At 39.1% G+C, this 27496-nt stretch overlaps 1 protein-coding gene across 4 annotated transcripts; it reads right to left on the bottom strand.

Annotated features, from left to right (window-relative positions):
• Nucleotides 1-762: 762 nt before the first annotated feature.
• Nucleotides 763-27496, bottom strand: ampd3a (adenosine monophosphate deaminase 3a). Of its 4 annotated transcripts, XM_083558742.1 has the most exons (16): nt 27321-27475; nt 23251-23355; nt 13837-14059; nt 13242-13413; nt 12762-12927; nt 12424-12643; nt 11988-12117; nt 10467-10661; nt 9514-9645; nt 9256-9419; nt 7479-7605; nt 6959-7122; nt 5117-5237; nt 4217-4390; nt 3620-3730; nt 763-2126 (listed from the first exon to the last, which is right to left on the bottom strand). In XM_083558742.1, the coding sequence occupies exons 3-16, from the start codon at nt 14055-14057 to the stop codon at nt 1929-1931; spliced, it is 2295 nt and encodes a 764-aa protein (XP_083414868.1). In that variant the 5' UTR covers nt 14058-14059; nt 23251-23355; nt 27321-27475; the 3' UTR covers nt 763-1928. The 4 variants fall into 4 exon arrangements, with proteins under 4 accessions (XP_083414868.1, XP_083414867.1, XP_083414866.1 ...); XM_083558741.1 differs by lacking the exon at nt 23251-23355 and having other exon boundaries at nt 26864-27496; XM_083558740.1 differs by lacking the exon at nt 27321-27475 and having other exon boundaries at nt 23251-23446.

Below are 27496 nucleotides of genomic sequence, written 5' to 3'. Positions count from 1 at the left end.
GGCAGACAGCCTTTCTGTCTGTCCTGGCAGTAAAGGTGGAGGAGGATAGGGCAGTCCGTCGATTAGGGTGGAGGTGACATGCCACTGACGGTTCAATGGGGGGGTTGGACATCCCCAAATCTTCCTAATTGTGCACCTCCAGTCTAGAGAAACCCTTAACAGGTACTCTATGTGAGAAGGGGTTGTCTTCTGCGACACATGCAGGGACGGCTAGAATCCGCTGCTTGACTGGGGAAATGAGCATCCTCTCCACTCCTAAAGGAGCATCAGGGTGTCTGGGATTCTTCTTGGATGGTCTGGGTTCAGGGCACCTGAAGATAGTATGATGGGCTCAGGGCGTCTATTGAAAAAAAAAGAAGGCATCACAGAAGAAGCCATTGTGACTTTCCGACTACCCCTTGGGTACGGTGCTGCCTACTTTTGTCCCACAACAGGCGCAAAGAAAGGATGGATCACGGCTTCAGCCCACAGAGGCTCTTACACACCACAGTGCTTTGGGGAAATTTCTATTTCTTGGGGACGAGAAAACGGGAAGGCAGTGTGGTGCTGAGACCGTTGGCTCCCTGCCATAAATGTGCTTATTGTTGTTTCCTGCAATTGGGGGTGTGTGTGTGTGTGGAGTTCAGGTCAGAGAGGAAAGAACTGTTCAGCCTCTGGGTTTTTCTTGTTTTAGGGGAAATTAGGACACCACCTAATATTCCTCCTAACACCTCCCCATGTTCTTAGGTTGTAAAGTGCAGGGAATAAACCACATCAGTTTGCTGCTTTGAAATGGATCTCTGACTCCTGCCTATTTATTTTTGAAGAGAACACAACGCTACAATATTATAAAGTCACATACAATGTTGTGTACATACAAGCATCCTACAAGTGTCAGTAAGACATCATGAAATCTTAATCCAATACTTTTGAAACTAGTATATTTTTTTGCAGAAAACATAGTGTAGACTTAAGAAGGCATTTTACTTTAAATAGGTGTTAGAATAAACAAACTCACAATATCTTTAAACACTCCACAGCAGTCGATCTATGTGCCATGCGTTTAAATTAATCTTTATGGAGGGTGCCAATAATTTAGCACTTTGATGTCATGCACTTGGCAGCTTTAAGATTCAGCTGATCCAATTAAATACTTTTTTCTTTCTCACCTCCTAGCAAACAGTTTATCAGTATTACAATATAAAGGTACATTTGCTTTTTTCTCTCCCCATACTATTATTAAAGAATAATGTACTACATATACATCTTTATATACTGTACATTATGTGCAATATTGTACAAGTTCTGAAATAAACTGAAAAAAGGCCACTAGATGTAGCAAAAAAGCTTTCAAGGTGTTGAATGAACATACAGCACATTAGCTACAATGCTACATTGTGTTTAAGCTCAAATAGTATCATATACAGTACATTCAGTAAATGAGGTCCAACAATCCTGCTTCACTCTGCATTGTAGGGATCTAGATTAGGTTCTTATATCGTTCTTCTATGTGTGAGTATCTAGTGTGTCTATAATTGTGCATTTAAAACATAACACATTCAAGCCTACTCTACAGTTTTTCATGTCTCAAGTAATTTTTGTTGAACAGTTATGATCACCTCCACCAGGGGGCATTACATTGGCTTTTCCTTAGTCCCTGACATGCTTCATCTCAAGTTTCACACTTTATTTTTTATATGTACAGATGTAGGTGACAGTTTGTACAAGGAAATTATTAAATCTCAAACGGATCCACTGCTCAGTACAAATCCGCAGGCCACAGTGAACACGCATGCAGACCAAGACTCACATGGAAGACTTACAGTGTAGATCTCAGTGAGGCAGGTTGTTCGGTTTTTGTTTTTCCGAGCAGCAGAAATTAAGTAATACCTGACGTAGGCAGTCTTGTGCATAAGGCAGCATGCAAGTGTGTGTGTATGGCTACAGTTTTATGGCATGGAGGGTGTTTTGTTCTGACTATGCAAGGCCAGGGCCTCGGATTTCATGGCTTCTACCAAGAAGCTGAGCTCGTTACACAACGTCTCGTGTCTGTAGGCCATGCGGATCTGCGCTACATTGGTGCGACGGATGTCGTTCCCTTCCGGCCCGTCCTTCAAGTAGTTTTCCCCAAGAAAGTGCTTCTTCTCCTGTTGAATAAAAGTACAAATAATTAGATTAAGAATAATAATTTCCTTCCTATATAAACATTCATCTTGTTACTGTAGGGCATATGGAATTTGACTTTCATTAAGGGCTGTAACGATTCCTCAAGTAATTCGATTACAAAAATGTGTTGCTTTGTTTAGTCCATTTAAATAAACACGGAGCACTGTGTTTCCCACAGACCATTATTACTGACGCACGACCCGCTAAACCCGCTGACCTCACTGGAATGCTCTGGACAGGTAACACAGAAGATGCCGCAGAATGAAAAATGGAGGAACGGAGAGAAAACGGTGAAGGGTGTGGAGAAGATTCAGGCCAAAGAACAAGACAGAAAGTTTGGGATCATTTCAAACTAAAACAAAGAAAAACACTGTACAGTGCGGTTACCCTTTTTAAAGTAATTTAAAAAGTCCCTCCTCAGTGGCGGTGTAGAACAGGTAGTGGAGCACGTTTTTAAAGCTGGTGATAAATACACAGATTTAGTGCGTGGAAAATTTCAAGTAAAAAACAAGAAAACCACATCACAATACTGTACGAGATTTAACAAATAAATACATGAGTGAGAATAATTGAGTTTTATTAAACAAATAGTTTCCCATAACTTTAACTCTACATGGCCACTGCAGAAGGGCTTTTTGAATGCGCAGTGTTTGTATTTTTATGTAATATGCCTATTAAATGCACTAAATAGGTTTAATTTTCTATTTTTTTATTTATTTACATTTTTCTAAAAAAAGATACAAATATGACTTGTTCTTTTTAGAGGTTCATCTTATTTTCTCCTTCTTTAGTATTGTTCTTTAATAATGAAAAAAGACTTACTTTCGATTAATCGATGGAATAATCATTAGAAAACTAGATTACTAAAATAATTGATAGCAACAGCCCTACTTGAATTTCTTAAAAGGTTTAAATAATTGTTTTTAACTGTTGCTGATGTTTAGTATTTTTAGAAGCAAATATAAAATACACTATAAGGACAAGTTTTTACACAACTACACCATGAGAAAGAATGTGCTTTTTAAATATCCTATCCCCATTTCCTGTTATAATAACCCCTTACACTTTGGAATGATGTTCCAATAGATTTTTAGTGTGGTTGTGGAGTTCACCTACGTACAACTGCACAGAACTGCACTTGATAGTGTTGAACTACATTTACTAGAGTTGAACTACACCTACATAGTATTAATTTACATTATATACCATTTATTGAACATTGATAGATTTTGTGAAACATATAAATTAGTCACTCACTTTTTTTTCCCCCTCTCACAAACCTAAGACGAAGATGATAGAAATGAGAATGTAATGAGAATGAGTGCATTTAGATAAACCTGGGATCCTGGAAATTAATCAGCAGTTTCTGACCAATCACAATCAAGAATCTGGAATGAAACTAAAGGCCCACAAGAAAGATAGAACAAAGAACGGCATGGCTCTCGCTGCGATACCTTTCAGTAAAGAGACTTACCTGATGAGATAGGCCGCTCTGCAGCACACTGTTTCTGGCAATTTCACATAAATCACACGTACTCAGCTTCCACAGCTGGGCTGCAATAGCGTACTCCTCCATCAGCGCTTCCTGCAACAAAACAAGAGCTTCTTATCATTTTTTAATCATTATCATTGTATTAATGAGGTTTTACAATCACATATATTTATGCAAATCACATATAGCACAAAGTCAAATGTCTCTGAAGAATGCTGTAGCATCTCTTTGAATAAATCTGTGGGAGAGTTTATGCTCATTTGAACGTTTAAGAAACTAGGATTTAACAGGTTTTGTTACATTTAAGTTTTTATATATATATATATATATATATATATATATATATATATATATATATATATATATATATATATATATATATATATATATATATATATATATAATATATAAAATATATATATATTAAAATAAACCATTTCTATTTGGTAAATTATAAAATGTTATTTAAGATACAAATTTCAAACAAAAAAGGGGGGTGCAAACTTTTGCACTGAATAGTACTTTATTCCAATGTTATATTAATTGTTCTGATACAGCATGTCATTTTCAGGTGCTGACCTTGGTGTAGTGGAACTGCATGGGGTCATCAGTGGACAGAGACACACACAGACCCTTGTGCAGGAATTCTCGCAGTGGGTTCTTTGAGTACTCCAAGAACAGACTGTTGTTACTTAGGGGGGACATGGCAATGGGTACCTGGGCCAGGTAGTACAGGTACTGAAGGACAGGGCTCTGAGAACACACACACAGTTTATATACAATATGACAGCATGGGTCAAATTATTTAATATTAAAGCAGTACACTTGCACAATATTTGTTGGACCCATGCTCAAAGGATAAACGTAATAAAAAAAGACTAAGAAAGAAAGATTTACCCAAATTCACCATCTGACAAATAGTAGTAGTTTAAACTACAGCAAAATATAGTTATTTATTAACCAATTTAACCAACAAGCAGTAAACACTAATAAACACCAATAAATACAATCACTATTTGGTGTGACAATATTTCTGGCAAAAATAGCAGCCTTCATCTCTTTCTGTTGCCTTTTTATTCATACTGATTCAATAACGCATAAAACAATATAAAATAAGCATCTATAACCAAAAATAGTAATTTTTTGGCAACGCACTGTGTATATTAGAAGGAAAGAAACCACAGGCTGTAGTATATAAGGGGAAGTGGTGGTGGAGAGGTTAAGACCTTCAGATTGGAAGGTCTGGAGTTAAAAATCTTATTAACATCAACCTCAACTCTTAACTGTTTAATTGTACGAATGAGATAAGGATTAAGGCGTCTGACAAATGCAATAAATGTAAATGTCTAATATAAACACTATTGAGAGACGGTCAATGGTAGGTAATGAGCAAAAGAAATTGATAAACTATCCTGTGTGTGTGTGTGTGTGTGTGTGTGTGTGTGTGTGAGTGCAAGAGAGAGAGAGAGCGCACTTTACCTTCTTAAGGTTAAGGCCATGAGAGATGTTATCTGCAGTGAGAAAAGCTGAAACCAGATGAGTGATGGAGCCAGCTTCACCGCAATGTGGACGGAACTGGAAGGTACTCATATCTCTCTCCCTACACACAAACACACAAATGAGGTGCAAATCTTTGCTGATTGCTGGGGAATGAAAATTATACCTGCAATTCAGGGTTACAGTCAATCATTTTACTAATAATACAGGGTGTGCAAACTTTTGCACACAGCTGTATGTAGTGGGTACTGTATGTGCTCTATACTGTAGGTAAATAACAGACCCCAACAAATGTGTATTGTTATAGGGAAATAATCATTGACATAGTGATGGGGTGTGATGAAACAGTTACTGTTACACTAATGACAGGTTTTCTATAAAAGCAAGTCACAAAGTGGTGTATATTCACAATTTGCCCTCCATTTTTATATATATATTTATTAGATTTTTTTTTTTTAATTGTGTATTTGCCTACAAGTCTTTCTGAATGAGAAGTTACTATAGAATAGTTGCATATATATATATATATATATATATATATATATATATATATATATATATATATATATATATATATATATATATATATATAACTGAAACCCTATGCCACATATGCCAATAATACAATGGTAATTATAGAAGACACCAGTGGCAGATTGTGCATTTGGTACCCGGGCCTTCAGTGGGGATTTACCAGACTTAATCCACCTCTTAATACCACCACTATCACATCGTGATTTTAGAAACCATTAATAGTGTAGTGCAAAATAACAACGCGTGGCAACACAGAGAGAGGGGCATTTCACATATTAAGGGTAAATACTATTTTACTAATGCAAAAAACCCAGTTAAGAAAACTCCAAACCTCTACACTACAACCACAACTGTACCACCTACATTATCTGGAGCAGTTCTGAAACAATATTTATCTAATAATATGACGAAAACATAAAAATGTAAAAGAAACATAACATATTTACTAAAGATGTCACTCTCCTCCCGATGTCTAGTTTTTCTTCAAAATGTATTTTTAAGAATGTCCGAAAGCAAATCAATTTCTCTTCCTCCGTAGGCATGAAGAAGTCTAACTCTACAGACATGTTTTGCCAGTTGAACTTGGCTATAACAGTTTCCCTCTGACCAACCAATCAGAGGACGAAAAAATGCTGATGCTATTTTGGGCCAGCTGAAATCTAAATGGTTAAAGAATCAGACCCATTCATTATATTCTCTATGGTAAAAGGCCAGCAGGACTGACTTTGAAGGCCCTGGGCAAATTAGATTGACATGGCAGTACATCAAGGCTGGAATCTGATTGGACAAAATAATATAACATCCACATACACGTACTGGAAACAGAGCAGCCAAGAGAAATAAAGAGAATAAACTGTTGGGAATAAATTAATACAATTTCATGGAACAAATATTAGAATTTGGGTTGTAAATGTAGGTCAGTGCTCATGATGGTGTTTAGGCCAGCAGAGAAGACTTTGCTGGCCCTGACCGCCCACCACTAGAAGGCACTAATACAGTACACACACACACACACACACACACACACACACACACACACACACACACACACACACACACACACACACACACACACACACACACACACACACACACACACACACACACACACACACACACACACACACACACACACACACACACACACACACACACACACACACACAAACCGTTGACCTTTCACATCCCCCAGAGATTATTCAGAGTACCTCTAATCCCTTGTTTTGATATGATGTTCTCAAGGAAAGTTCTGGTACAGGCTTAAAAAAACAGGAAGGGGGCGCTACTAACCTGCGCAGATTGTTGAGCACCATGATATTGGCATACATGTGGAAGAGGTAGTAGCTATAAGGTGGGTTCTCTTCGGTGGTCCATTGCTCAGGTTTGGGGCTCTTGTAAGAGAACATGTGATCACTGTGCTTGGACTCGTCATCCACACTGTCAAAGCCGTTTACCTAGAGGTGGAGAAAACAAACGTGATGAGGAGAAAGGGAAAAAGTTTTGTTTCATGGTTCATGTGAAGCTGTTCCTTAAGTACAGTTGTTTAAAGAAATGTTGTCTAACATGAAATGTCGCTATAAATACCGGAATGAAAATGCAAAGTTGAAAATGCAACGGAAAAAAATATATAAATCTTTAGAGTGCTCACAGTCTTCAAACTGCTTACTGAAACTGCCTATGATTGTTTTCCTAAGACCATGCCTGAGTGTTTTATGCATAACATTCTTTAATATTCTATGGTTAAATTTCAAGTCACTAAGAAGATAAACTATACGTGTGCGTGTGTGTATGTTAATTTAAACCCACTCACATATTTAAGAAACACATGCAGCTCTTTGTGCTTCTGCGGGTTTACCGTCGCCTCAAACAAAGGTAGGAAGATGTTCTCGAGCATCTTGGCAAAGTTGGGAATCAGCTTCCGTGACATGAAAATATCACTGTAAGGGAAAAAAAAAATGGCACAGGAATATTATATATTATATATACATACATATAGTACAGACCAAAAGTTTGGACACACCTTCTCATTCAAAGAGTTTTCTTTATTTTCATGACTATGAAAATTGTAGAGTCACACTGAAGGCATCAAGGGCTATTTGACCAAGAAGGAGAGTGATGGGGTGCTGCGCCAGATGACCTGGCCTCCACAGTCACTGGACCTGAACCCAATCGAGATGGTTTAGGGGTGAGCTGGACTGCAGAGTGAAGGCAAAAGGGCCAACAAGTGCCAAGCATCTCTCGGGGAACTCCTTCAAGACTGTTGGAAGACCATTTCAGGTGACTACCTCTTGAAGCTCATCAAGAGAATGCCAAGAGTGTGCAAAGCAGTAATCAAAGCAAAAGGTGGCTACTTTGAAGAACCTAGAATATGACATTTTTCAGTTGTTTCACACTTTTTTGTTATGTATATAATTCCACGTGTTAATTCATAGTTTTGATGCCTTCAGTGTAATTGTACAATTTTCATAGTCATGAAAATAAAGAAAACTCTTTGAATGAGAAGGTGTGTCCAAACTTTTGGTCTGTACTGTATATATATATATATATATATATATATATATATATATATATATATATATATATATATATATATATATATATATTAAAAAAAGCTTTTTATTTAGACACACACAGAAAACACAAAAGCTTTTTATTTAGACACACACAGACATGTATGTATGTGTGTGTGTATGTAATATATATATATATATATATATATATATATATATACACACACACACACACACACACACACACACACACACATATATATATATATACACACACACACACACACACACACATATATATATATATATATATATATATATATATATATATATATATATATATATATATATATATATATATATATATATATATACACACACACACACACACACACACACACACATATATATATATATTACATACACACACACATACATACATGTCTGTGTGTGTCTAAATAAAAAGCTTTTGTGAATAATCAGATGAATACTGAATTTGATAAATCTAGGTCTCGGCAAATTCTATGCTTAGGGGTTGTTTAAAATTTCCTACTATATGTATAATCTACATCAGGGATGGGCAGTTTATAGTGATGAGGGCCATCATTTTTTACTCCTTCATACAAGGGGGCCAGATTATTAATCCAGACTAACACATTTAACAGAATTTCTCGATTTACTCTTTGAGGGAACTCAATGTACAATTATTGCAATGAGTTCACTAACTATAAAACTTGTTAAATGCCAGCTTTGTTGAATAATAAGCAAACGTATACATTTAAAAAACATAGAAAGACCATAGAAAGACCATTCTTGATTAGTAGCCAAGAGATATCAAACTACCCTCAGACAACAGTTAAAAGTGCTATATAAAACCAAGAAGGAGTTGTTCCAAATCTCTGAGTTTCTTTCAGAAAGAGATTTGGAACAATATATGAGTTAGTGAATGATGAGCGATTTTTTTTTTCCATTTTTGGGTGAACTATCCATTTAAAAAATAAATAAATACTGAATATAAGAACAATTCAGTACATACGGTTCCCCAAACACATATTACGGCTAATAACCTGCACTTACTATATCCTGGGCACCTGAATGACCCAGCGCATGTTGGGGGAGTAGACCTTTTGCTGAATAAACCAACGGGAAAGACTGTCCCACTCCTCTGGGGAGCGTCCGTAGATTGAGAGGCGGGGCTCTGCGTGCTGGTATTTACTCTCCTCCAGCTCGTGAGCGACTTCCTGTCATTACAAAGGGTTTGAAGCAGACACTGATGCATCAAAAAGTCGGATAAATCTTATAGATTAGATTTGATTTGAGAGAGGAACACTGTACCTTTATCATACGTGCAAAGTACTCTCCCTCGATGTAGTTGTCCGTTTTCAGGTATATTTCTCGTAACTCGCTTGCTCCCACCGGATTGTATTTGGAGTTGAACTTGTCAAAGCGATGAAATGTCTGCCTGCCCTGTATGAGGGGAAACAAAGAAAGGTGCTTGTACTTTACAGCAGTGGTCCACAAACCCCAGGCTGCAGACTGGCACTGGTCCATGGGTCAATTGTTACCGGGCCGCTCAGAAATAATACATAATTACATTATTTCCGTTTTATTTATTATCTGATTCTGAACAATGTTTTATTTTGGAAAATTACCTCCGCCACATCTGTCCATGACTCACTCTTGATGCATGTCAAGATGCTTGCCTCGGTCACATGTCTTACCTACATCCGCTACCTTCTTAAAGGGGCTACTCCAGCTCGTAACACATAATACATTAATGCTAAATTGAAACCCCCAAGCTAGCAAAATGAACAAAAACAACACAGTGGATTCACGTTTATTATTATTATATTTAGAAAATAACAGTTTTTATGCCGGTCGTATCATCGGTTCGTGGTGCAAAAAAGGATGGGGACGGCTGCTTTACAGCACAGTGAAATGTTAGGACATCCCAGCGATGTTAGGAAGCTGGGGTCAGAGCACAGGGTCAGCCATGTTACAGCGCCCCCTGGATCACAGAGGGTTACGAGCTTTGCTCAAGGGCCCCAAGAGTGGAATCTTGGCGATACCAGGGCTTAAATTTCCAGTAGGCAACCCAGAGCCTTAACCAATGAGATACCACATAATGCTGGCTCATGTTGGCATCAAAGTGCAGAGGAGAAATAATTTTTCAGACCAGGGTTTAATGGTACAGCATTTTCCAGAAAAAATATGGATAAGTAATATTCAATAGAGACTGTGATAACATGTACTATATCATATGCCAAGATGCACCTAGAAGCGCTTACAGCATGTACATCCAGTGAGTCCACAGTGAGGTCGTAAGGGTCCATTTGGAGGTTATTGAAGACCTGTTTGAGGGTTAGTTTCTTCCCGGCCGTCTCCTGTACCACACGATCTGCGTCTGTCTCATAGGTGGTTTGGATGAATTTAAGCAAATGTTTCTGGTTCATGCAGGCTGCAGCATGGATGTGAGTGTCAACCTGTGAACAGCCAATAACAAACAGGACAAATTTATAAATACGGAACAATACACTGTCTACACTGAAACTAATAAACTTTACACAGGCTTTAACGAAAGACACTAAATGCAATATGTTGCGCTTCTATTAGGAGCATAGCGGTATTTTGGGAAAAGCATGTCACTGCATTCTTCTGCTATTACTGCGGGTATGTGCGTGTGAGACTGAGGATCATGTCCTTATTATTTTCTGATGCTCATTTCTAAGTTTCTTTGACTAACCCATGACGCTGTTGCCAAGAAAAATTAAAAAAGCACGAGTTTCGGAAACCTGTCTGTGCTTATATGATTTCTGTTGCAACTGGAGTTAGCGAGCTCTCCCTTCACCCAGACTCAACACGCTACAACGGCTTGTATCTAAACAGTAGCCTACCAAGTAAGTCATTGTTCACTGTCTTCCTCCTTCCTTTCACAACTACAGTGGTATCTTGACCTACGAGTGCATTAATGTAAGAGTTTTCCGAGGTACAAGCGGTCACTCGGTCGATTTTTTTGCTTTGTTACGCGAGCAAAAAAATGTATGTACGAGCTCGAGACGCTGCTGCTAAATGGCGAAGCGAAGCCAGAAAGAGAAGATTGTGCCAAAAATTAAGATAAGCAAAGAAGAAAAAGTAAAAATTTTAAAGTTTAGGGATACGTAGTGTACAGGAGTGATAGTAAAAAAAAGAGTTTTTCCTCCGCTTATCGCCTCTACCTCCCCTCCACACACACACACACACACACACACCCCCGGCGTTTTCGTTAGCTCAAATCGTCTTATCTCCAAGGAAAATACTCTTTCTATTATGTTTTTATACAAGATCTGTTATTTAGAAATTTGTTATTTATGTATTTTCCAATTTAATAACATGAAACATAAAAATGGGGTGTCATTTTGAGGGTTGGAATGGATTAATGCCATTTTAAGTATTTTCAATATGGAAAACTGATTTGATGTGCGAGCAAATTGAGATACGAACTCGTCCACGGAACGAATTAAACTCGTAGGTCTAGGTACCACTGTATTTCTCTGGGGAGTTTTTACAGTGGTAAAAACTCCCCAGAGCTTTTGTCATCTTTTGGTGAGGTGTGTGCGTGAGGTGAGGTGCGTTTTTTCGTTTCCGTTCGGTCTAATGTTATGTCGCTCAGTTTTTTGCTTGAAGTTTGTGAATCCGTGAAAAACCCAGGAAAGATCCATAAATAAGACGCTTCGTTGTTTAAGACACGGGGTTCAAAACGTGGGAAGAAAGTAGCGGCTTATAGTCCGAAAAATACGCTATATGATTCCTAATACGGATACACGTCATACCTTCCTGACATTGTAGAAATCCCGATGTGAGACACCTTTGAGTTCTTTGAGCTCAGCCATTTCATTCAACATCTCATGCAGGTAGAACTTCGAGCTCAGAAAGTTTAGTCGTCTGTGGCAGTACGTCTTTCTGAAATTAAAGAAAATACATTTTGCACATGCAAGTTTACATGAGATTGATCTGTTTTTCTTCAAAAGTGTAGTCACTGTCTAACTGTAGCAGCATTTTTTTGGTCCTTTCAAAGCCACATCGACAAAACACATTAGGAAACATGTTATTTTTTTAGCAGGCGTCATTATTAAAGATAAACGATTTATTTTAAAAAGTCTGGAATATGCCAGAGACTACAGGTTCCTGAAGCAAATAAGAGAACTTGACCGAATATTATACTTTCTTCCAAATTACTGAACACAACTTTAATGCTAACACACTCACGTGGGTCCATCTATGATCATGGCCAGTACGTAGCTCATGTCAATGGCAAATGTCTCAAGGTCAGGGTATGGCAGACAGTGGGGTTTGTTTTTCTTGAGAGCTGCTGCATTCTCATACACGTATACAATCCCATCCCTCATTTTCAGCATGTAACTCAAGTTCTCGGGAATGTTCTCCATGCTATAGGGGTCCTCTCCTTCCCGAGGGCATGGGCAGATGACTGCACAGTTCATAGACATGAAGTGAAGAATGACATGGAAGGGGAAAAAAAAAACAGATACGATAACAAAAAGACTTGTTTTTAAACATATTTCATCTCAATAAGTGCACACAGATACCTGGTTGGACATCATCTTCTTCTTTCCACTTTTGGTTCTCAGCACTGCGCAAGAACTTTCCGGTTGTCTGGGGGAAACGGTGGTACGCCAGTTTTGAGTATTTCTCCCGAATAAATAACGCCTTCAGAAGACTTTTAGCGGCTTGCTCGTAGTCCTCCACAGTGATCTGGAGTGGTTTTATATGATATAGTCAGTGATTTTAGGAACGGTTCGCTAAAGCCAGCTGAATACAACTCATCTCTCCAGTGTTCCCTATGAGGTGACACCTCCAAAACAATACTGCTAATGCAAAGGCAGAACATTTCAGCTGAACTGACAGGCAGGTAAAAACACCTTATCTTAAATGTTTGGTTGGTTGGTTTTATCATCCTTTATCATGCTAATTTACCCACAATGGTGATCCTTTAAAAAAAAAATTACTGATTACAACTTTAATGAAAATCCAACAATGAAACTGAGTGTCTGAGTGAACAATCTCACCCCAGCACAGTAATCCCCACTGATGGTGACTCTCTGGTACTCAGGAAACTTGTCTGGGATGGAGGGAAAGGTGGAGGAAGGTGACACGAGCGGTGTGGGTGTCGCTTTTCCACAATCCACGACATGAGGTATTTGCATGGACTGAGATCGAATCAACTTAAAGCTCTTCTTCCTGCATGTTCAAGGAGAAGCCCATCTTACATGTCTTGTTTTAAAGAAGCAATGTGTAAGTAATGTGTAATATAAGACAAACTGCAATTTGAATAGAAGGGACAAGCTTTCCCCCGTCCCAAAACCGACTTTAACAACCTGCAACTTTGTGATATTAATTTTTAAAAATGGGGTGGGACCAAGCAGCTTTGCTATGGCTAGTGGAGACTAATGTTTAGGCTGGAGAAACTGAAATAAGAAAACTACACAGATACCTGGTCTTAAAGGATTCTTTCAAATGATATTACTGCTACATGCTGAGAAACAAATCGCAGATTATACCTTTAATTCATTAATTTACGACTGAATTAATTTACAAATCTAATATTCTGTCTCTAAAACTACATCAGAAGATTCTAGGTGGTAAAATTCTGCCCATGCTGACCTCTTGACTGACTCCTCCGAATGCTCTTCGGCCAGCTCTCGAAGGAGCTCCCTCTCTTTTGCCTGCTGAAGGCCAATAGGACAGTCTTCAGGCACTGTATACATGGAGGTGGCATCTTTATTCTCTTCATCCTTCAGCGCAGAGGCGTACACCTTTTCAGCAATCAGTCGCACCTCCTCATCTACATCGCTCAGCGTGACCTTGGGGAATTGCCGGGCCATTTCTGCAGAAATACAACAAATGTTATTCATATGCTTGGGCTCTTACAAGCAGCTGGCATTAAATGAGGAACTTTGACCTGGACCAGCATACTTGATACAGAATAGCAATAATCCATGTCTATTCAACATCGTCTCTTATGACACATTCCTTAGGATGAGCTCTTTTATATGTATTAAGGAGGCCTCTCGCTCACTGCCATGCTCATAATCACCCCTTGAACAGGTGCTCATATTTAATATCATTTTTAGTCACTAAACATTTTTTTTTTTCAAGTCAAGTCTCAAATAAGGCAAACCCAGGAAATGCGCACATCCGGCAATTAAAACTGTCCGTGTGGAAACATAGCAAAAGTTTTGTTCGGTATCCTGATGATTTACATAATTAAAAACACCATAATTACAAAACAATGAAAACATTTACAAGAATATTTTGTCTTTATGCTCTACTCTCTTTATGAGGAGACTGATGGTCTCACTAATAATACATTTACATCTGCATAAAACAATGTTTTAATGTAAAAGAGATCTTACTTCATCTTGGTGCCTTGATTAGCAGAAAAGACTTTCAGCTACTTAATGCTATACATGCATTAATACAGAGCAGTGTATAAAGCTAAATCCTCTAAACCCTGTTCATATTCTGATGCTGGTGGATCCAGCATCACAGTTCTAGTTATGATTTGGCTGATGTTAAAAGGCTTGACTGTTTGTTGTTCTTTCTAATGCAGAAATGTCAAGGTTTGCATTAAGGACAGAATTGTAAAAGAGCACACATTCCTGACGTGCCTGTGTTGTGTTGTGTTGAGTTGTGTTGTACTGCACTGTGAGATACTGCGCTATTCACTCACTCAACAGTGAGTCCCAAACCTTCATACTGTACATTCACACAAACCACAAGCAGCTGTACACACTCCAGCAGGCTCATGTGTATAATTCACATTAAACACGAATGCGCTATTATAGAAAGCCGGTTGTGCAGAGTCATACAGCACACCCTGCCTGTCCTAGAACTGGAGCGTTTCTCGCTGCTATCCTGCACTGTGGAGGACGCATTACGACCCTCTAATGCAGAAACTCCGCTTCGACCCATTAATCTTCCTCCTACGCTAAACAATTGATCATGGTCAACCCCCCCAGTAGAAGTGCACTTATCCTTACCATCAGCTCCTGTTACCGCCATCTCAGATCCTGCTTCAACACTGTGCTGTACGTATGTTATGTAGAATATAACCCAGTCTCTGTGAGTGTATGTGCATGTGTTGTATCTCAGGTCCGGTCTCACTCTGAGCTGCCGCTACGTTGTGGCACTGCATTTGTTTTCTTTAGCGTCCACATCTCTCTCTATTTTAAGCGGCCATCGGCATCATTTTTCACAACAGCCCCTAATCCTGAGCGCATGTGAACACACACACACACACACACACACACACACACACACACACACACACACACACACACACACACAAACCTCCAGCTCATGCCATAAGCCTTGAACGCACACCTCTACGTACCCCCATGTACAATCCGTTCCTGTTTTCCTCTACCACAGAGCTTCATCCTGTCCTGTCAGTCATGTCCTCTATAACCTACATCAGTCCTGCATTAAATCTCCATTTGATCCTTTATACCAGTTTTTTTTTTGTAATGACTTGATCCAATTTATTTGCTCTCTGCATTTGAAAAACATAGCGTTTGCTTTTTCATCCATCAATCCTTCAATACTGTATATAGTTCAAAAACATTGGGGGGAGGGGCTTAAATCTGACTGGTCAGATGTTCTTGATTCATTTTCTATAATCTAGGAGATCTAACCGGCTGTAAATCATGGCTATATACTAGTTAATAATTATAGTAATAATTTTGAAAACTCTACATATTATAGTAAGGTTCAAAGGCCAGATTAAAGCTGAAGCAATATTGTAAGGAAGAAAAAAAAAAGAAAAATTCCTCTGACCCCTGATTGTTGCTGAGGAGGGTCACAGCTTTTACTTACTTACTAAAGCAAAGGCTCATGCGTCTTTTCCGACAAAAAGGCAAATCGCGTTTGGATACTTTTACTAGATAAATAAATGTAAAACCTGAATGATTGTTTAATTGGGTACTACAATTCAATCGGATAAAGCTCAAATGCAGAAATACACAAAAAATGTTAAGACTTCGCAAACTTTCTATCAGCAGTCTCAGCGTTGACCCTTGAAACATGAGCAATACAGCTCAAAATAAATAGTCCTGCCAGTCTCAAACTGGGCTTGTAACAGATCCCTGTATTATTCTCTCGCCAACAACTGCATCGCACACATGCATGCACACACAGACACACAAACACCTGTGCAGCAACTTGAAACTGCTGAAGGCACTTTGGCTCTGTTTACAGCATGAACAATATAATAATCCTCTCCGGAGCATAAGCTCGAGCTGCACACGGTGTGTGTACGAGACAACAATTAAAAGGGCGGAGGGTGAGGATTACATGAGACGCTTGTTGTTTGTCCTCTTTGCTTCTGATTACTGATCATCTCATTTGTCTTTATCCACCTCATCAAACAAGGCTCCAGACTAAACAAGCTGTTCTACCACACAGTATATAACCAGCCAAATGCTGGACATGCAGGGTCTTTATCGGGTCTTGGGTTGGTAGTTATCAACATAACTTCTTACACAATGTGTAAATGTAAAGTTTCTATGATACTTTTATAAATAACACGGATTCCAATTAAAAGTAAGAGTAAAAATGGTTTTGAAAACTTCTAATGTATATTTAATTAGTAATATTTTATAACTTAAAATTTACATTTTTTATTGAAAACTTATACTATACAAATTGTATTTCTATAAAGCTTTGTGACAATGTCTATTGGTCAAAGTATTTAATAAATAACTGAATTTAAAAAAGTTACAAATTGCTTCAAAATGACAAATTATTAAAACAAAAACATATTCAATCCATTAACTTAAATTTAATTGAACTAAACTATATATCCATAAAGCTACTTAGTAAAAATGTTCAAGTTAAAAGTAATTAATATGAAATTTAAATTGTATTAATAAAAAAATAATAATTCTGTGGTGTCAAAGGACCTTTGATCCTTTTGACATGCAGTAACAAGCAGCTGATTATTCAACTTATTTTTTAGTCTATATTCCTCCAGCACACGCCGCAAAAAAAGCGCTGCCAGTGCTGTTTTCTACTTTCTGAGTGCTGAGCACGTTTTCATCTTCCTGACCAATCAGGTCACAGATTGTGAAGCAGGTGAGGAAAAGGAAAAAAAGAGAGAGAAAAAAATTTGTTCATTTTGGGAGGGTTTTTTTTGCACAAGAAACCCAGCTTGTCCTAACATTTTATAAAATGCAACTATTAAATGTTTAGACAAAGAAGTGTAATGTCCTTCAACAACCTGTTACAAATTAGATAAAACAATGGATCTCAGTGCAGAAGCACGCTGATTATTCATTCGTCTCAAACTGAACAACGTAGCCTGTGTGAAAATCTCTCAGTGTTAATAAACCCTCTGAGAAAGTAGTGTATCTCTGGGTGTCCATGGAAGACTCGAGCACACGACTATGTTTTATTAAGATAAAACTTTTACACAGTGCCCTCTTCAATTTTGGCCCACCACTGGACTGATGATTGGTCGATGACCTATAAAAAAGGTTGGACCTCATAACTACTAATCGCAGAACAATAGTAATGAGCTAGCCACTTAGCTGTGTTTTGTAATGGTGGCAGATGTTTCTATTTTGGAAAAGTCTTTTGGTGCTTGTAATTATGAGAAAAGACTGCAAATGAACAAGATTGCTGAGTCAGGGAGGGAAAAAAATTAATAATGGCACATTCACTATACAAGTTGTTGTTGTGTATGAAACGAACCTGCCGTTCATGTTAGGTACTGTATGTAGTGTGTGTGTATATGTGCAGTGTATGGTAGTGAAGTCATGGTAACAGTATGTGTATTGTGTGTGATATAACATTATTCCACATCAGCACACAGTCGGCAAACAGTAGCAGTTATTGATGATGGTAATTGTGTTACTGAACACTGATTCTTGGACATCCGGTCAGAAGGTCACAAGTTCAAATCCAAGCACAGCCAAGCTACCAACTACTGCTGGGCCCTTGAGCAAGGCCCCTAAGCCTCAACTCCTCAGCTGTATAAATAATAGGGCTGTCAAAATTAACTGTGTTAATAATGTGTTTACTCAAAATTCTTTTCAATGGCACTAATTTGATCATCGCACGATTAGCATTTCTGTTTGACCATTTTTATAAAAATGTGAATAAATAAATAAATGGGATAAGGGGGCGAAATTAGAACATTCAATGCAAAACACACATTTTATATATTATATATATATATATATACAGTGAGGAAAATAAGTATTTAAACACCCTGTTATTTTGCAAGTTCTCCCACTTAGAAATCATGGAGGGGTCTGAAATTGTCATCATAGGTGCATGTCCACTGTGAGAGACATAATCTAAAAAAAAAAATCCAGAAATCACAATGTATGATTTTTTAACTATTTATTTGTATGATACAGCTGCAAATAAGTATTTGAACACCTGAGAAAGTCAATGTTAATATTTGGTACAGGAGCCTTTGTTTGCAATTACAGAGGTCAAACGTTCCCTGTAGTTTTTCACCAGGTTTGCACACACTGCAGGAGGGATTTTGACCCACTTCTCCACTCAGATCTTCTCTAGACTAGTCAGGTTTCTGGCCTGTCGTTGAGAAACATGGAGTTTGAGCTCCCTCCAAAGATTCTCTATTGGGTTTAGGTCTGGAGACTGGCTAGGCCACGCCAGAACCTTGATATGCTTCTTACAGAGCCACTCCTTGGTTATCCTGGCTGTGTGCTTCAGGTCATTGTCATGTTGGAAGACCCAGCCTCGACCCATCTTCAATGCTCTAACTGAGGGAAGTAGGTTGTTCCCCAAAATCTCGCAATACATGGCCCCGGTCATCCTCTCCTTAATACAGTGCAGTCGCCCTGTCCCATGTGCAGAAAAACACCCCCAAAGCATGATGCTACCACCCCCATGCTTCACAGTAGGGATGGTGTTCTTGGGATGGTACTCATCATTCTTCTTCCTTCAAACACATTTAGTGGAATTTTGACCCAAAAGTTCTATTATGGTCTCATTTGACCACATGACTTTCTCCAATGACTCCTCTGGATCATCCAAATGGTCATTGGCAAACTTAAGATGTGCCTGGACATGGGCTGGTTTAAGCAGGGGAACCTTCCGTGCCATGCATGATTTCAAACCATGACGTCTTAGTGTATTACCAACAGTAACCTTGGAAACGGTGGTCCCAGCTCTTTTCAGGTCATTGACCAGCTCCTCCCGTGTAGTTCTGGGCTGATTTCTCACCTTCCTTAGGATCATTGAGACCCCACGAGGTGAGATCTTGCATGGAGCCCCAGTCCGAGGGAGATTGACAGTCATGTTAAGCTTCTTCCATTTTCTAATGATTGCTCCAACAGTGGACCTTTTTTCACCAAGCTGCTTGGCAATTTCCCCGTAGCCCTTTCCAGCCTTGTGGAGGTGTACAATTTTGTCTCTAGTGTCTTTGGACAGCTCTTTGGTCTTGGCCATGTTAGTTGTTGGATTCTTACTGATTGTATGGGGTGGACAGGTGTCTTTATGCAGCTAACGACCTCAAACAGGTGCATCTAATTTAGGATAATAAATGTAGTGGCGGTGGACATTTTAAAGGCAGACTAACAGGTCTTTGAGGGTCAGAATTCTAGCTGATAGACAGGTGTTCAAATACTTATTTGCAGCTGTATCATACAAATAAATAGTTTAAAAATCATATATTGTGATTTCTGGATTTTTTTTTTTAGATTATGTCTCTCACAGTAGACATGCACCTACGATGACAATTTCAGACCCCTCCATGATTTCTAAGTGGGAGAACTTGCAAAATAGCAGGGTGTTCAAATACTTATTTTCCTCACTGTATATATATATATACACACAGTACAGACCAAAAGTTTGGACACACCTTCTCATTCAAAGAGTTTTCTTTATTTTCATGGTCACCGGACCTGAACCCAATCGAGATGGTTTAGGGGTGAGCTGGACAAAGTGAGTGAAGGCAGAGGGGCCAACAAGTGCCAAGCATCTCTCGGGGAACTCCTTCAAGACTGTTGGAAGACCATTTCAGGTGACTACCTCTTGAAGCTCATCAAGAGAATGCCAAGAGTGTGCAAAGCAGTAATCAAAGCAAAAGGTGGCTACTTTAAAGAACCTAGAATATGACATTTTTTAGTTGTTTCACACTTTTTTGTTATGTATATAATTCCACGTGTTAATTCATAGTTTTGATGCCTTCAGTGTGAATCTACAATTTTCATAGTCATGAAAATAAAGAAAACTCTTTGAATGAGAAGGTGTGTCCAAACTTATTGTTAAATATATAAAATAATAAATCTACCGAAAAATAATTTTAAATCGATAAACTTTTGTTTTACTGATGCACCAAATCTCAAATGACTGACTGACTGACTGACTTTCTTTCGGCTTCTCCCGTTAGGGGTCGCCACAGCGGATCCTCCGCACGTTTGATTTGGCACATGTTTTACGCTGGATGCCCTTCCTAACGCAACCCTCCCCAATGTATCCGGGCTTGGGACCGGCACTGAGAGTGGCTGGGGATGGTTCCCTGACCGGGGATCGAACCCGGGTCGCAGCAGTGAGAGCGCTGCATCTTAACCACTAGACCACCAGGGGACCCGCACCAAGTCTCAAATAAGGCACCAAAATCACCATGACGCACACATCCGGCAATTAAAACCGTCTGTGTGGAAACTTAGCAAAAGTGTACTGGTGATTTTCGTAATGTAAAATTTTTACATTTTACATTACTTTAAATTTAATTATTTTAAAACATTTACAAGAATATTTTGTCTTTATGCTCTATATTGAGTCTGATCTCACTAATAATAAACATACATTTGCATAAAGCATCCATATTTGCCCATTCCCATGTTGATTAGACTATTCAATACTTAAAAAAAAGTATTGTTTTTTAAATAAAATTTTTTTTTATTTAAGGTACATTTAGATAAGCTAACTCATGACAATCATGCGATTAACCATGATTAAATATTTTAATTGATTGACAGTCGCTCTGGATAAGAGTGTCTGCAAAATGCCATAAATATAAATGTAACCTACCCTGGCCATTGTATATTAAATGACATCCAAAAACATTCCAGACCGGAAATGATCTCAGCAGCATTATACCCTTTTTCAAAGGCCACAGCATCCTGCATTGTGCTTAATCATATTCTACATATCCAGGTGGTTTGTAGGAGGTAGTGAGAAATAAAAACAGCTATCAGCTATCAAACCTGAACCTTCTCAGTAACTATTTAGATATTTACAGAATATATGAATTTTGCAACTCAGCATAGGGTAATAATACATGACACATATTATAGTGAGTATCATTTGTTCTATCTTTTTTTTCCCCCCTCCATTCACAACTCCAAAGCAGTAGCTCAGTCATGATTCTTTGAAGCCGGTGAGGGTGGTAATAAAACGAATCCAGGTTCAGACTGCTCTTTCTTCCTCATTGATCAGAAGGAGGAGCAGATCAGATGTCTGGCTGTGGGATTTTAGCCTCATGGAAGATTAATGTGATGTAGGCCAGATCTTAATGGTCTCAGTTTGAGGGAGGTAAAGAGGAGCTCATGCTCTGTGTGGAAGTGGAAATGTGTGGAAATGGCCTGAAGATTCGAAAATACAGGAAGAAATGAAATGCATTTCGAATTAATTACTACATCTATGCATTTGGTTCTACTATGTGAAGGTGCACAAGTCTTGCTTTTCTCTGTGGTACTCTACACACTGTTTTGTGATATTGTTGACAGAGCAACAATATCGCATCGTGTCAGATGTAGTCCAAAGATGAATGTACAAAAGCATAATGCCCAATGATATATCCCTTTGCTGTGTATTCAAACATTGATATATTTGTCATACAGTGATGTTTTCATCTTGCCATCACTAAAGCATTGCCTCCTCAACGTACTGGAATGAATATGAGGCTACTTTTTCTCACACATGAGCAGTGGGCTGGAGCAGGCACGCAAAAAAAGAGGGGGAAGCACGAGCGAATAAGACGAAAAATTTAAGGGGGGTGCAAAGACATAGAGAGAAGGAAATAAACCAAACAGATACACAAACACAGAGACATATAGAGAAAGGCTAAAAGAGAAACAAACAGTGAGAGAGAGAGAGAGAGAGAGAGAGAGAGAGAGAGAGAGAGAGAGAGAGAGAGAGAGAGAGAGAGAGAGACATGGAAAGTTAGACAGTGTGTGAGACAAACAGAGAGAATAAGAGACAAACATGCTAGAAACAGAGAGACAGGCAGTGACACAGATAGACAGATGAAGAGAGAAATATAGTTTGATAGAAAGATAGACAAATAGTAAAGCAGAGAAAGACACAGACAAGAGTCAAGGAGTGTGACAGACAGCGAGACACACAGACAGAGTAAAACAGATAGTGAGACAAGAGAGACAGACAGACAGAGAGCATGAGAGACAGTGAGACCAGAGACAGATGAAGTGAGATAGATAGTAAGACTAGAGACACAGACTGATGGAGTGAGACACACAGAGAAAGATGCAGACAGATGGAGTGAGATAAATAGACTGAGTGAGATAGAGTGAGGCACAGGCAGAGGGAGTGAGACAGATGGAGTGAGAGAGAGACAGAGAGAAAAGGAGGGTAAGACAGACAGGAGTAAGACAGATGGAGTGGGATAGAGAGAGACGAGACAGACAGACAGACAGACAGAGAGAGAGAAAGATGCTCTCCTGTGTCTCCTCTGTTTCTCTGAGACAGAGGGACAGAAGCGCCGCCTCGCAGCATGACGAAAAAACTGCAACCGGATTATTTATAATTTCTTATAAAAAATTTAAACACACAATCCTATTATGTTTCTGTCAAAAATAAAACACGAAAACACACACACACACACACACACACACACACACACACGCACAGACACACACCCGTGCGCGCGCAGTATTTTGAAGTGCTTAGACCAGGTCTAAATGATGCGTCATTAAAAAACGTGGCGTTTTCTCCATAAAAAAAACCGAGTAAATGATATTTTACTATAATATAATATATGAATCGAATCTGACAGAAGCATCACTATAAACCGCTCACCTTCCTCTGCCGTGTGTTTCCGGTATTCCCGGATCTTCCTCTTTCTCTGTTAGTTCTCTGTCTTATTAATCTCTCGAAGGTGAAATGGAGAAACAGCAGCGGAAACTAAAAAAAATCTCAACTTCTGATTGTCTGACTCGCACACCAATCTCCGTCCTGTTTCCCCCCCCCCCAAACACACACACACCTGGGATTAACACCTACCAATAATACTGCTATTGATCGGGAAAAAGGCGTGTCTCAGAAAGAGGCGTATTTCAAAACAGGCGTGTTTTTTTAAAAAAAGGGGCGTGTTTCAAAAGCACGAGGCGTGTTTACTTCGGGCTCCTAACGTTTTCCCTTTAGGTCATTGTTGCCAGATTTGTGTTTTTAAGCGGGACCATTTTTTTTTATTTTGTACAACATTTTATGATACTTGAGGCTTATTTTAGTGAATTGACAGTGTAATTGTGTAGAATTGGTCGAAATGAAGCTGCAAAATGTAACTGCAGAATAATACAATATTTACTTTTATAAAGTGGATGCATGTCAGCCAGTGTTTATTTACATGTTATCTCTGTGTATGACATTTTGTTGTAATTGTAGGACTTTAATGCAATTTCTATATAACTTATAGTCAGTACACACCCCTCTTTCTTTCTTTCTTTCTTTCTTTCTTTCTTTCTTTCTTTCTTTCTTTCTCTCATATATATATATATATATATATATATATATATATATATATATATATATATATATATATATATATACACACACACACACACACACACACACACACACACACACACACACACACACACACACACACATACATACAGTTGAAGAAGTGGTTGTCCTGTCTATACCATGCTACCAGAACACCTTTTCCACAAAATAACTTCTTCTTCTTCTTCTTCTTCTTTCGGCTGCTCCCATTAGGGGTCGCCACAGCGGATCATCCGTCTCCATACCACCCTGTCCTCTATATCTGCCTCTTTTACACCAACTACCTGCATGTCTTCCCTCACCACATCCATGAACCTCCTCCTTGGCCTTCCTCTTTTCCTCCTACCTGGTGGCTCCATCTTCAGCATTTTTCTACCAATATAATTCATGTCCCTTCTCTGCACATGTCCAAACCATCTCAATCTCGCCTCCCTCACCTTGTCACCAAAACATCCTACATGTGCTGTCTCTCTAATAAACTCATTTCTAATCTTGTCCATTCTCGTCACTCCCAACGAAAATCTCAACATCTTCAGCTCTGCTACCTCCAGCTCCACCTCCTGTCTTTTACTCAATGCCACTGTCTCTAATCCATACAACATCGCAGGTCTCACCACAGTCCTATAAACTTTCCCTTTCATTCTTGCAGATACTCTTCTATCACAAATCACTCCTGTCACTCTTCTCCACCCACTCCACCCTGCCTGCACTCTTTTCTTTACTTCCCTAACACACTCTCCATTACTTTTTTCCACAAAATAACTAAGGCATTTAAAAAATAAAAAAAAACCGTTATTTTGCAGAAAACACACTGATCAAAATTAGAGAACACTTTCAGATACCTCCCAGTTATTGGTGTTAATCTGGTATCTGGTGCTAATTTCCTTGAATATCTGTCAACCCCTATTTAACTGGCAGCCTAACTTCCAGTTTCACTGACTCTGCAAGATTGTGGGCTGTTCTAAAGTGACTGAAAGCCTCCGGCAGCAGGTTGTCCAGATGAAGGCCAAGGGTATGACCCTATCAGCCATAGCAAGACAAGTTGGTCGTTCCAAATCTGTGATTTAAAAAATATTGAATCTTTACAACATCACAAACTCATTCAAGTCTTCCAAGAAGGCTGGTCGTCCACGGAAGACAAATACAAGAGAGGACAGGATACTGTGGAGGATCTTAATGGGCAATCCTTTCCACACTGCAGCTGGAATTGCTCACCAGTTCAGCACTGAACAGGGTAAGGATCTGTCTCGTCATACAGCGTCTCGACGTTTAAGAGCATTTGGACTGAAAGCCAATTTTGCAGTGACCAAACCTCTCATTAGCAGAAAGAATCAAAAGGCTAGACTAAGCATGTTGTGTGGACAGAGGAGAACTGGTCCAAAGTTCACTTCAGTGATGAAAGCAAGTTTAATTTATTTGGGTCCGATGGGAAACATTATGTTTGGCGACAAACTGAAGAAAGACTGAACCCAAAGTGTGTAAAGAAGTCAGTGAAAAATGGAGGAGGAAGTTTCATGGTTTGGGGCATGTTTTCTGCAGCAGGAGTTGGGCCTCTTATACAGCTACATGGCAGAGTGAATGCAAATGTTTATCAGAACCTTCTTCAACAACACATGGTTCCTTCCCTGCGTTCATCACCCAATAAGCCCGCAGTGTTCATGCAGGACAACGCTCCATGTCACACAGCAAAACAGGTAAAGCAGTTCCTTGTAACTGAAAACATTGAAATAATGACATGGCCTGCCCAGAGTCCTGATCTCAATCCAATAGAGAACCTCTGGAAAATCCTTTGTGACAAAGTTATATATCCCTTTGCTGTGTATTCAAACATTGATATATTTGTCATACAGTGATGTTTTCATCTTGCCATCACTAAAGCATTGCCTCCTCAACATACTGGAATGAATATGAGGCTACTTTTTCTCACACATGAGCAGTGGGCTGGAGCAGGCACGCAAAAAAAGAGGGGGAAGCACGAGCGAATAAGACGAAAAATCTCAGGGGGGTGCAAAGACATAGAGAGAAGGAAATAAACCAAACAGATACACAAACACAGAGACATATAGAGAAAGGCTAAAAGAGAAACAAACAGTGTGTGTGTGAGAGAGAGAGAGAGAGAGAGAGAGAGAGAGAGAGAGAGAGAGAGAGAGAGAGAGAGACAAACATGGAAAGTTAGACAGTGTGTGAGACAAAGAGAGAGAATAAGAGACAAACATGCTAGAAACAGAGAGAAAGGCAGTGACACAGATAGACAGATGAAGAGAGAAATATAGTTTGATAGAAAGATAGACAAAAAGTAAAGCAGAGAAAGACACAGACAAGAGTCAAGGAGTGTGACAGACAGCGAGACACACAGACAGAGTAAAACAGATAGTGAGACAAGAGAGACAGACAGAGAGCATGAGAGACAGTGAGATCAGAGACAGATGAAGTGAGATAGATAGTAAGACTCAGAGAAAGATGCAGACAGATGGAGTGAGACAAATAGACTGAGTGAGAGAGTGAGGCACAGGCAGAGGGAGTGAGACAGATGGAGTGAGAGAGAGAGAGAGAGAGAGAGAGAGAGAAGGAGAGTAAGACAGACAGACAGAAAGATGGAGTGAGATAGAGAGAGACCAGACAGACAGACAGACAGACAGACAGAGAGAGAGAGAGAGAGAGAAAGAGAGAGAGACACACACACACACACACACACACACACCGACGCACAGACACACACCCGTGCGCGCGCAGTATTTTGAAGTGCTTAGACCAGGTCTAAATGATGCGTCATTAAAAAACGTGGCGTTTTCTCCATAAAAAAAACCGAGTAAATGATATTTTACTATAATATAATATATGAATCGAATCTGACAGCAGCATAATATATGAATCGAATCTGACAGCAGCATCACTATAAACCGCTCACCTTCCTCTGCCGTGTGTTTCCGTTATTCCCGGATCTTCCTCCTTCTCTGTTAGGAAGTTTTCTTCTCTAGCTCGAAGGACCATATAAGGATTTTCTCTATCTAGTGTGCGCTGATCAGGGGATTGTACTCGCCCCAGCGTGTCAGTCAATACACGGTACAGGATTCAGAACACTCAACTTTACTGGGAACAGAATAGATCGTATATGAGGTGATTCTTGCTGTCTTCTGTTAGTTACTGCTCGTTAGGTTGCGCGATGCTGAATGCATGCTGCCGCTCAGTGTTCTGACCTTTTATACTCTTGATGGAGACGGTGCACTGTGGTGTCATAGGTAACTTGTCGTTGCTTGGTAAACTGTATGACTGCCTCTAGTGGTGAAGCGTGGAAATACAACCAAATAGGAATCCTTTCTAACTTTCTCTCTCTTATTAATCTCTCGAAGGTGAAATGAAAAAACAGCAGCGGAAACTAAAAAAATCTCAAATCTTTTGATTGTCTGACTAGCACATCAATCTCTGTCCTGCTTCCCACACACACACACACACACACACACACACCTGGGATTGACACCTACCTATAATACTGCTATTGATCGGGAAAAAGGCGTGTCTCAGAAAGAGGCGTGTTTCAAAA

Source organism: Silurus aristotelis, assembly GCF_946808225.1.
Source record: "Silurus aristotelis genome assembly, chromosome: 13".
Classification (NCBI taxonomy): Eukaryota; Metazoa; Chordata; class Actinopteri; order Siluriformes; family Siluridae; genus Silurus; species Silurus aristotelis.
Note: the sequence above shows the minus strand (reverse complement) of the source record. Positions and strands in the feature narration are given on the sequence as shown.